Genomic DNA, 12593 nt, shown 5'->3' on the forward strand with positions numbered 1-12593 from the left:
ATCGTCTTTTCTCTCCTGATTTTCTGAATTCTATTTAATTTTGCCTCCTTGTATGGTTTCTCAGTATTGCATAGAGTAGACGTTGCATGTAAAAGTCATGTATGTGACTTGAGGCTCCAGAGGACATCTTCCTTCAGAGAGTGTTACTTTTATTTCTGGCAAAATAAAATCAGAAGTACGATTTAACCCCAGTCAGGATTGAGTGCTTGTGAACTAGGCTCCCGTCCTTATGACGCCTGGCCTGTTCTCATTTATGTTTACTCTTACGTTGTATCCTGCTGAGTTTTTTCTTGGAAGGAACTGAAATCCAACATGTGTGACTTGAACCTTGAATCTACTGAGACCCCCCATTTCAGCCCCCAGGAGCCAGCTCACAAGGGACAGACCCTGAAGCTGGGAAGTGACCCCGAAAGGGTCCTCACCCATCTGAGCTTTCCTTCCACTAGGAGCTGGGCTGCTTACGTCTTTGTGCCTTGATAACACTGAAATATCTTCTAAAATGGTTTTATCCTCATTTTAGGTTTTTTGCATCTTTTATTCCAGCTGTTCCTGGGAGTGGGATGGGTCTTCAACAAGCTTGTCCACCACTGTTGTGTTTGGAAATACCCTGTTCACCAAGAACCCTGCATTTCTTTTTCTCTTTCAAGTACAGTTGACCTTGAACAACATGGGATTAGGGGTGCCAACCCCCTCTCCGTGGAAAATCTGCATATAGCTTTACAGTCGGCCCTCGGTAGCCAAGTTGCCTCCATATACGCGGATCCACAAGTGCGGATTCAAGCAACCAGAATCATGTAGTCTTGTAATATTTACCGTTGAAAAAAATCCACATGTAAGTGGACCTTCACAGTTCAATGCATGTTGCTCAAGGGTCAGCAGTACTAGAAGTCTTTTCAACAAAAGGTGCTGGAACAACTGGACATCCACGTGCAAAAAAAAGTGGACCTAGACACAGACCTTACATCCTTCACAAAAATTAACTCAAAATGGATCACAGACCCAAATGTAAAATGCAAAACCATAAAACCTCTAGAAGACAACATAGGAGAAAATCAAGATGACCTTGGGTATGGTGATGACATTTTAGAGGCAGCACCAAAGGCAGGATCTGTGAGATAAATCATTGCTAAACTGAACTTCATTAAAAGAAAAACCTTTGCTCTGCAAAAGACACTATCAATAGGATGAGAAGACATGCCACAGTTTGGGAGAAAATATTTGCAGAACATGTATCTGATATAGGACTGCTATCCAAAATATACAAAGAACTTTTGAAATTCAACAATAAGAAAACAAACAATTTAACTTAAAAGTGGGCCAAAGACATTAATAGATACCTTACCAAAGAAGATATACAGATGGCAAGTAAACATGAAAATATGGCCCCCATCAGATGTCATCAGGAAAATGCAAACTAAAACAACGAGATACCACTACACACCCATTACAATGGCCAAATCCAGAGCACCGACAGCACCGAATGCTGGTGAGGATGTGAAGCCACAGGAACTCTAATCCACTGCTGGTGGGGAGGCAGATGGTGCGGCCACTTTGGAAGACAGTTTGGTTGTGTCTTACAAAACTAAGTATACTTTTACCATACATTTCAGCAATCACACTTCATGGTATTTACCTAAATTAGTTGAAAACCTGTGTCCACACAAAAAGCTGTGCATTGCTGTGTACAGCACTTTTATCATGATGGCCCAAACTTGAAAGCAACTAAGTTGGTCTTCTGTGGGTGAAAGGATAAGTAACCTGTGCTCCATCCAGACAGTGGGTTGCTACTCAGTGATAAAATGAAATTAGCCATCCAGCCATGAAAGACATGGATGAAACTCAGATGTGTATCACTAAGTGAAGGAAGTCAATCTGAAAAAGCTACATACTGTTTGCTTCTAACTATACGCCATTCTGGAAAAAGCAAAATTATGGAGAGAGTAAAAAGATCATCGGTTTCTAGGGGTTGAGTAGGGAGGGATGAAAAGGCTGAGCACAAGAGGTTTAGGGCAGTGAAATTATTCTGTACGACACCATAGTGGTAGATACATGTCCCTACACATTGTTAAAACCTACAGAATGTACAACACCAAGAGCAAACCTTAATGTAAACCATGGACTTCGGACGATAATGTGTGTCTACGTAGGATCAGCAGTTGTAACAAATGTGCCGTCCGGTGCGGGGATGCTAATAGTGGGTGGAGGCACAGAGGCTGTAGGTATCAGGGCAGGAGGTCTGCAGGAAGTCTCTGTCCCGTCCACTCAATAATGCTGTGAACCTAAAACTGCTCTAAAAATTAAAGTCTATTTCAAACAAGAAAAAATAATGTACAATAAAATGATCAAAATTTAAAGAATAAAATGTTGCTGTGCAGCACAGGCTTCATGTATTGGGTGTGTTTTCACAAGTAGCTTAAAAAAGTTTATGCAAATCAAAACGTGCAGTGAGATATCACCTCACACTTGTTATAATGGCTAAAATCAAAAGATAAGAGGTAAGTATTGATGAGGGTGTGGAGAAGAGGGAACCCTCCTACACTGTTGGTGGGAATGTAAACGGGTGCAGCCACTCTGGTAGACAGAATGGAGGTTCCTCAAAAAAACTAAAAATAGAGCTACCATGTGATCCAGCAATGCCACACCTGGGTATATTTTCAAAGGAAATGAAAACAGGATCTTGAAGAGATATCTTCCCGCCATATCATTGTGGTGTTATTTACAATAGCCAAGATATTGAAACAAACTGTTAATAGATGAATGGATAAAGGAGATGTGAGTTTATGTGTATATATATATATATATATATATATACACACACACACACACACACACACACACACACACACACACATATGTACACACATATATATGGAATATTATTTAGCCATGAAAATGAAGGAAATCCTGCCATGGATGAAGCTTGAGGGCATTATGCTAAAAGAGAAAGATAAATAATGCACCGTATCACTTATATGTGGAATAAAAAAAAATAAAGTCAAGCTCCTAGAAATATAGGGTAGAAAATGATTTCCAGCAGCTGGGGGGGGGTGAAGGAAACGGGGAGAGATTGGTATAAGGGTGCAAATTTTCATGTATAAGATAAACAAGATCTGAGGACCTAATGTATACATGGTGACTATGGTTGATAACACAGTATTGTATATCTAAAATTTGCTGAGAGATTAGAATTTAAATGTCCTCACCAAACATATATATATATATATATATATGTGTGTGAAATATATATATGTGTGTGTGTGTATATATACACATATATATATATAAGTAAATATGGGAGTTGATGGATATGTTGATTAACTAGATGGGAAGCATTCTTTGACAATATATGTGTATATTAAATCACTTTACTAGTTTACATTTTTTTTATATCCCTTCCTAGCAGGGGTTATAGGGCTTTGGGGAACATACAGGAAGGAATGAGTAAGGGTATGTTTGTTCAATTTGTATTCTAATGACTCTGTGAATGCTCATCTTAGGCCTTCCCTGATACCCCCATTACTTTACAGCTCTTGTGACTGGGCGTGCCTGATCTCGTGTTCATTACTGAGTAAGTGGCATCAGTGTTGACTAAGAACTCTACAGGCTTTCCCCCTATGTCGAGTGTCAGCCAGGGCTCCTTGAGGTCAGTCAGAGCGCCCGCTTAGGAGCCTCTGGGCTCCATAATTCACCACCTGTTCAAACCATGTGCCTTGGAGGGTAGTGGCCAGGATCTGCCGTTTCCATCCCCCTGCGGGGTCTGTGAGGGATTCTCCCTTCCAGTGCCCCTCTTGTTTGGGGGTAGGCCGTTAGGGTGCATTCTACAGAATTGGAAGTTTTCTGGGTATCATCCGCAACCCGAACACATTTAACCTTCCTGTGTAGTACACCCTGGCCCCAACACTGGCTGCGAGATGGAGGAAGTTGGCCCGTCAATGGGTCTCTAAATTATAACACCATTATTTTATTACCCAGATTTTATTTTTATTTCCTGGGAATTGTTAGTGGGCTTTGCTGGTGACACTTTGCAGTTTGAATTTTTTAAATATTACTTGTCTTGGTTACAGAGTGTTTTTGGTGCATTCAAGTAGAATGTCTCCTTTGCCTTGCCCTGGTTCTTATTTTACATTTTTATTTGTCAATTTATACCTCAATAAAGCTGAAAAAATAGGCAAGTCTTCGAAATATTTATCTGAAAAGTGTGTGATACATGGTTGGCAGTTCGCTTGTCATTTCATAGGTATAGGAAACTATTTTCTTTTAATTCTACTTGTTTCTAAAATATTCTGTTTGAAATATCCTTATGCCTATATTGCTCATTTGTTTCTTTTTTTAAAATAAGATTAAGTGACAGTTTTTCTTTAGAGTTATTATTTGCTGTGACAAGTGTAGGATGAACTTTCTGAAAATGCGTTATGTCTCCTCAACAATATGATCATTTCGCAGGAGTCAAGGTAATGATGAGGAACAGCAGGTGCCTTTTGGTCTTTCTGTAGAACTGAGAACAACCCTTTTCCTTGGCATAGAAATGATCAGGTCGATCTTTGGCCTGGAGAACAAGCATGAAGAAATATCCCTTGCAGATCCGATAATCCCATTTTTATTAGTTACATCCTGAGCTCATTCCTCCAAGCTACACTCAGTTCAAACTAATAAAATTGTATTTAATGATAATTCTTGAAAAATATCAATATATCATCCTTAATATTTCAGCTTCCAGCAAATTATAGATGTGGGAAGAGACAGCAAACTCAAAGTTCAGTCTTAGGAAGCTCAAATATTTCCTTCTCATGATTATGTAGACCACTTTAATCTCTTTTTTCCTCTTGCCAATGCAGAGAAGTCATAAACAGAGAAACTGTAAGTTTTATCAAATTGAATTAAAATGAAAGACTGACTTAATTGAGAAATAATATAATGATTAGTTGATATAATTCATAACTAAAATTTTATATCATTGCAAGGGCCCCAGAATGACAGGGCGATTTAACCCTGTCATTCGTTGGAACACTTTCTTCCTATAAAACTCACAAAACTCTATAATTTTTAATATGAGTTTGTTATAAAACCATTATTAATAATACACAGTGTGTGCTATTTTAAAAATGGGATTTTATAAACTATAATACATGTATAGAAAGTTCATAAAACATAGATGTACAGCTTGATTATTCAAAAGCCAAACCCCTGTGTAACCACAATCTGGGTCAAGAAAAGTGGCTTGTTCCAGCTTAGATCATGTCTCCCCCTCTGTATTCTTCCCCATGCACAGCTGGCTTGCAGGCTTCTAGAATAACTACTGTTCTGACCGTTTGTCATCTTTACTGAAGTACTTTTTATTCCAACCAAGAATGCATTCCAAAACACGACTATAGTTTGTCTTAATCAAATCATATATATATATATATATATTTGATATAGGTTTTATATATGTGTGTGTGTGTATATATATATATATATATATATATATATATGATTATATATCTCCTTCTTTTATTCAACACCGTGTTCTGTGAGGTTCACTTCCGTTGTTCTGTGTAACTATAACGTACTCATTTTCCTTGCTGTATACTGTTCCTTTATGGTATCACAATTTGTTACTATATTCATCTACAGAATGTATCGTAGGGTACATGGTTTATTTTAAGCCATTTGTACATGGCTGGGACTAAGAATAATGTTACAAGGAACATCCTTGCCATGTGCCTCGGGGCACAGGTATACACACTGGGTTGAGTTTATATTAGAAGTGAAGGATCAAAGCCTCACCAGCTGTCAGAAATGCATAATGGTTTAAAACTGTGATGGTTTCAGGTCTTCCATTTAAGCATCCAATTTATTTTGAACTGATTTTTTATACTGTGTAAGATAAAAGTCCAATTTCATTCTTCTGCAGGTGGATATTAAGTTTTCCCAACACCATTTACTGAAGAGACTATCCATCCCCCATTGTGTGTTCTTGGCACCTTTGTCAAAGATTTGTGGACCATATATGTATGCACGGGTTTATTTCTGCATTTTCTACTCTGTTCCATTGGTCTACATCTGCTTTTAGGCCAGTATCTTACTCCTTTGATGATTGCTATTTTGTAATACATTTTAAAATCAGCACATGAAATACCTCCAGGTTGTTCTTCTTACTCAGCATTGATGTGGCTGTTCAGGGTCTTTTGTGGTACCCTGTGAATTTTAGGATGGCCTTCCTACGTCTGTAAAGAAAGCCGTATGGATTTTGATAGGGATTGCATTGCATTGGTAGGTCACTTTGGATATTATGGATATCGTAAAATACGAATTCTTCCAGTTCATGAACACAGATGTCTTTTTATTTACCTGTATCTTTGATTCCCTTCATTAATGCTTTATAATTTTCAGTGTACAAGTCTTTCACCTCTTTGGTTAAGTTTATTCCTAAGTGTTTTATCCCCTTGTTGTTATTGTGAATGAGATTGTTTTCTTAATTTCCTTCAAAGACTTGTGAATGAACTCCTTCAAATAGTTAAAAATAGCTAAAGGGAACAAAATTAAGGACCAACGTGCAAACCTAGATAGTAATGGAATAACTAAATTTAAAAAGAAATGAGGGCTTCCCTGGTGGCGCAGTGGTTGGGAGTCCACCTGCCGAGGCAGGGGACACGGGTTCGTGCCCCGGTCCGGGAGGATCCCTCGTGCCACAGAGCGGCTGGGCCCGTGAGCCATGGCCGCTGAGCCTGCGCATCCGGAGCCTGTGCTCTGCAACGGGAGAGGCCACAACAGTGAGAGGCCCACGTGCCGCAAAAAAATAAAAAAAAAAAAAAAAACAAGGGGTTAATAACCTCACCCATTTAGAAAAAAGAAAAAAATAAAAAGAAATGAAAGCAAGGAAAAACTTTGAATCACATTTTAAAGCAGGTAAAATGTTTCCAAAGTTTAAAAATAGCATTTCTATGTTTTTTTCCATTTCATTACCTAGCGTGTTCCATATATTTGTCATAAAAGATCTTAGCAAATGTTTTGAATAATCTGCTCAGTATTGTGTTTCTTTGAGGATTAAATCTGCTTTTGAAGGAAAAAGAAAAAAAGCAACTGTTTCTCTACAGTATGATAGCAAGATAGACCATGTCTACTGGGTCTAGTGTTAATAGTCATTAATACCCACAAAGTTGTCTTTATGTTGCAAACAGGGACCAGTACAACATGCTTATTTAACGTTTTTGCTTCTTCCTGTCTAACTGCTGTTTATTATCCAGATTATACAGCTGTCCCTTGGTACCTGCAGAGGACGGTTTCCAAAACCAAACCCTGCAGGTGCTCAAGCGCCACAAACCCCTCCCACATCTGCGGGTTCCAATTTGCAAATTCAGACGACCGCGGATTGTGTGCTGTGTTTCCAGTCCGCAGCTGGTTGAATCTGTCAGTGCGGAACGCTTAAATACTCAGGGCCGAATGTAATATGTTAATTGTCACCATAAAATAAGACATTCACACTTTCTAAAGCAAAAGAATCCCAACCTAATTGTTGCTGAGGCAACAAACAGCACAATAGATATGTACAATCTGCTTCCGAATAATTTTATATGTGATTCTGAGCTAATGGTAACACAACATTGAACTGCATTAACCTCCCTGTAATATTTCTCAGGTTGAGGACGACTTACGTGTAAATAGGAAGGTGTTTTGTTGGGGGGTTTTTCCCCCATGGAAAGCAAACACAAAGTTAGACTAGTGGTATACTGTAAGTCAAAATATTTCTCTTCTCTGAATATATTTGTCAGTTGAAAGAAAGCAGTGCCCAGTTGCTATGACTTTCAGACTTCATCCATCAGTATAAATATAGATACATAACATTATCCGAAATGTGGGTTAGCCCTGTTAATTCATGAAAAAAATAATAATTCTGCCGCATATGAAATTCTAGGCTGGTGGTGGTTCTCATTTTATCCATTGAAGTTTATGTTCCATGATACTCTGGCTTTCATTCTTTCTCTTGAGAAATCAGTTATCAACGTAATTGTTGGTTCCGTGAAGGTAACGTGTGTTTCTTGATAAACATTGATGGAAACATAAAATCTTATGAGTGGTTCACACTCATTTATTGACGGTAAATCTGGTTAATATACTTTTTGCATCAATTAAACTGATAATTTTCTGAGAAAATTAAAATACCACCAAAGATACAAAAGAACCACACAAGCCTGAAATGCGGCTTTTTTGACCGGTCGTCGTGTCCCGCTTCCTTGCAGATCGTCTACATGGGCTGGTGTGAAACACGGGAACAAGGTCCCCTGCAGGACAGCGCGTACGCGCCGGCGTTCCTAGCCCTGAGGGGCTCGTGTCTTTACAAGTTTCCGGCACCTCCAGTAAGTGTTTCTGTTCAACATTCCTTATTTTTCCCATATTATCACAACAGAGTGACATCAGCTTAACAATAACAAATGCTATGTTACCAATATATTTCGAAAATAAGATACAGAGAAAAATAGAAAACAGTCCGAATGCTTCTGAGAATTTCTTGCTAAAGCTATAAGTTCTGGCATTAAACATTGGCTTTATAATCCTTGAAAAACCTAGAAGGCATTTCTGTGTCGACATTTATGACAGGCTAATATGTTTATCTATATGGCACAGGTCTGTCTAAGTCAAATCAGTGGTGTTTGTGATAATCTGTTACATCCCGTATCTCGTCATCAGGCTTCGTGTTAAATACGTATGGCGATCTGCTGCACCTGAGGCCTTGCTTTTGGAAACATGTACTTTACACAACAGTAGATTCTCATGAATATTTATTGACTATAAATATTAAGCCAGACCACTCACTTACAGGTCTAATACCACAGAGGGTCCTGGCGGGATCAGGTTAGACTTGCTGTAATTTCGAATATCTATGTCTACACAAAGTTCAAATCACCCGGAAGACAGGGGGAAAAAACATAAATATTTATACCTTTTACATTATTCCTACTCTGAATAATTTCTTATGACTGGACAGACTAATACGTGTTTCAGACACAAACAAGTGAAACAGCTTCACTGTGCTGTTTGGTGTTTCACGATGTTCAGAACATGGTGTGACTTCCTGATGTAAACTGTATCTTTCTTAAAGATCAAAGCCAGCGTGGATATGGTATCTAGTATTCTTTGCATGTAACAGGTGGTGAATAGAGAAAAAACTATGACATGTGTGAAATATGAACACTTAGTATTTTCCATTTACAGTTACCCAAAATATTGGCTATATTCCCCATATAAAAAAATGAATCCCACCCCCAAAAAACAACACTTAGTATTTATGTAGAGAGAATGCACACACTACTTAAAACACATCAAGACACTGAGCAAAGGTAAATTGTTGCTTATAATATAAAACATCTGCTGAAAGAGGGAGAGAAATGGTGTGAAACTTAGGAGAAAGGAAACAGAAACATTGTTGAAGGTCAAGGACGTCTAGGAGGAGAACCTCACAACTTAGAGATGGCCTAGAGCACGTGTGAAGCTCCAGGTGTCCACCATAGTGTATAATAAAGAGAAAAGCAGGGGCCATCTTTCTAAAACAAATGATGTATTAGTTTCTCATTTTTTCAAGGTGACCACGTGGGACTGGACCCGAGCAGAGAAAACGTTTTCAGTGTATGAGATTATGTGCAAGGTTCTCAAGGTAGGACCAGCAAGCACTGATGATCCTAATGGCTTTTCCTCGGCCAGGAGGGGTTCTGGGCTGATAGGTAGTTCATGAAAACAAGTGATGCATGGATATGAAGGAAAATACAAGGTAAAGACAAAGAAAAGAAAAACACGTATGAGAAAAGGTAGAGTGAAGAGAAATGCTAGGCTTCGATAATTCTGAAGCAGATTCCGAGGTTCCTCCATGTGGGGGGGCAGTGGAAACAGGAGGAAGCTTGTCAGGGGTCCTTTGAGGATGAAGTAGAAAGCCAACTGGAAATAGTCTGAGTTTAAACCACAATTATTACCATAGTCCTATTTGCTGTGTAAAGTACAGGAGAGAAAGATTTGGATAAGACTTGGAATTAGAAAATACAGAAAATATAAAGGTATATGCAAAGAAAGGTATGTTTAAAATATGTTTAAATCCCATGGTTAGGTTGTCTCTCTGGGTGTGGAAACGAATATATAATTGTCATAAATCCATTAAATTTCTGTGCTGTACACGGGATTGTTGCAATGGAAAGTCATTGAGAATTCTGTAAAATTCCAAACAGTTTTTGTGGCCATTTTTAAGAATCAAAATGGGAATGATTTATAAAACCTAAATAATAATCTCGTCCCTTTCCAATCTGGGGTCTGTAGGGTTGGAAGTACTGCAGATTGATATTAAATCCGAGTTAAGGTTGACCTTGTTTGACCAAGGAGAACCAAGTTCCTTGTGTTTTACGTCAGTTACTTCTCTTCCAGTTAAAGAACCAGCGGAGTAGAAAATGCTGGAACATTTACAACATAATGAATAGAATCAAAAGTGTCTGAAGGCAGGGAGACAAAGAAAATACGATTACCTCCAAAGTGTTCATAATTTTTTCTTCCGTCCAGAAGAATCCTAGATTAAAGCTGACATTCACAAGAGCACAAGAGCTAAATAAAAACAGGTCATTGCTTGCACCTCGCTGTGGATGGTTTTGGTTCTATTGTGGGACTATCGGTGGTGGAAAAACTCTAATACCCTTGAGTTTACTGTCAGCAAAGCAGTTCTGGCAACTCCTAAAAGATGTGGCAGCATCTGAAGGAAAGGAGGTCGCGCCCAGCTCCCAAGTAACTACCAAAGTAGCTAATGACATAGCTTCCTAATGGGATTTTATTTTTTTACCAAAAAAAGAACTAGTGAAATTAAAAAGAAAGAATGAAAGAGTTAAAGGAAGGAAGGAAGGAAGGAGGGAAGGAAGGAAGGAAAGAAGGGAGGGAGAGAAAGAAAAGATAAAGAAACCCAGAAATTAACTACCCTAACAGTTTATTTGTCCACACCCTATCCATACATTAATATAACTTTTTCATAATAGTAATCCAGCCTGCATTTCTATACTGTTGTTTAGTCTTAAATTATTTCCAAGTAGCTACCTGGTCTTTATTTTGAACTTTCAAAAATAATGCAGTCTCTAAGGACAAGTTTAAAGGAGAGACTAAGAATTATGCCCGGCTCCACATAAACACTCATTATTTTATTTCTCTTTTTAAACATTATTTGTGCAAAGTTAGAATTTGGTTTGAATCTGCTTTTTCATATAATATGACTTGAGATTTTTATGTCAGTTAATATTCTTCAAAAAATATGACTTATTGTTTTATTTTATCTGGTCATGTGGCCGTACTTTTTGGCCAGTACCTGAGTTTGGCCGTTTAGATACCTCCGCATTTGTTCCATCACACATATCACAACTGTCATTCTTTGATTTATTTAACAGATAATTGTTGAGTGTTGCTACTTACCAGGTTATCAGCTAAGCACTGAATAGCTGGAGACAAACGCAGAAAAAGCCCTGCTTTCATTGAGCTTACATTTTTCTTAGAGTGACGCACGTTTGGTTAAAGAGGCCCCCCCCCAAAAAAAAAAAAAAACCCAGCGAAGAATTGATCTTTGCCCACAAACTTTTGTTAACTTCCGAAGTATTTCCTTTAATCTAAATTCTGAATTTTGGACATCCTGGGTGGAAATATCCTAATATGGTCAAGAGGCTAGGTTTACGTGTCTAAACTGTCTCTAGAAGAGCCATAATAATTTATACTGCTGCCGTCAGTATCCGAAAGTGCCCACGTCTTAGCACTCTGCCCAGAGTAAAATCGAACAGCCCGTCTCATTGGTCTTCCCACGCAAAATTTGCTATAAGCCCATTAGTTGCTTTGGGAGAATTTTTACCTAGGTTATGAGGCCTGGAGATAGTATTTTCGGATACTGATTAGTACATGTCTACGGTCACTTGTATGTATATAGGAAAGCTCTCCTCGTGAGGGCAGCGGGCACGTTCCGTGCTTCCTGGATTTACACTTGACGTACGGCGTTATCGGTTGAGGACTGTCTTTCACAAAGGGAGACGTCACGTAGCACAAGAACAGAGGCGTGGACGCAAGGCTCAGTGTGAAATGGGTTCTTTCCCTGCAGGCAGATCAGTGCTGGAGGAGGAGCCCAGACTCCGACGGCTGGGTCTGGGGAGCGAGTTGAAGGGGCCCCTTGTGTAACTCAGTCACCCGTCCCACCACGTAACAGTCCTGTGCAGCTGGGCGAGGGGCAGGCTTCTCTCTCCAGAAAGGGGTCCCTCACATAAGGCACATTTCATTGATCTGGACCACGGAACATCTGGCCTCGGACCACTAATCAGGAAAACCCACTCTCTTCTGACCCAAAGCTACACCCGTAACAACAAAAATGAAGCAGTAATAGTTACCCAGAATATATAGTTCATGTGCAGTGCCAGGTATTGTTCTAAGTGCTTATATAGTAATATATTTAATCTTTACACCACTGTGAGGCAGTTCCTATTATTCCCGTTTTACAGATATGGAAACAGAGGCAAAGAATGTTTAAATAAATAACTCAAGGTCACACAGCCGGTGAAGTTCAGACCTACAGATGTGAATCTGGCAGGCTGTCTAAAATCTGTGCCCATCAACTTGTA

The 12593-nt window shown here is 38.9% G+C and overlaps 1 protein-coding gene across 2 annotated transcripts in view; it reads left to right on the forward strand.

Annotated features, from left to right (window-relative positions):
- The window catches only part of SNTG1 (syntrophin gamma 1), a 202667-nt gene that overhangs the window by 137830 nt on the left and 52244 nt on the right, over nt 1-12593 (forward strand). For both annotated transcript variants that reach the window (XM_060128054.1, XM_060128055.1), the window contains exons 12-13: nt 8220-8336; nt 9560-9631. In XM_060128054.1, the coding sequence (XP_059984037.1) occupies nt 8220-8336; nt 9560-9631 (189 nt within the window). The remainder of the gene's footprint in view (nt 1-8219; nt 8337-9559; nt 9632-12593) is intronic.

The sequence above is a fragment of the Lagenorhynchus albirostris genome, chromosome 17 (assembly GCF_949774975.1).
Source record: "Lagenorhynchus albirostris chromosome 17, mLagAlb1.1, whole genome shotgun sequence".
Taxonomy (NCBI): Eukaryota; Metazoa; Chordata; class Mammalia; order Artiodactyla; family Delphinidae; genus Lagenorhynchus; species Lagenorhynchus albirostris.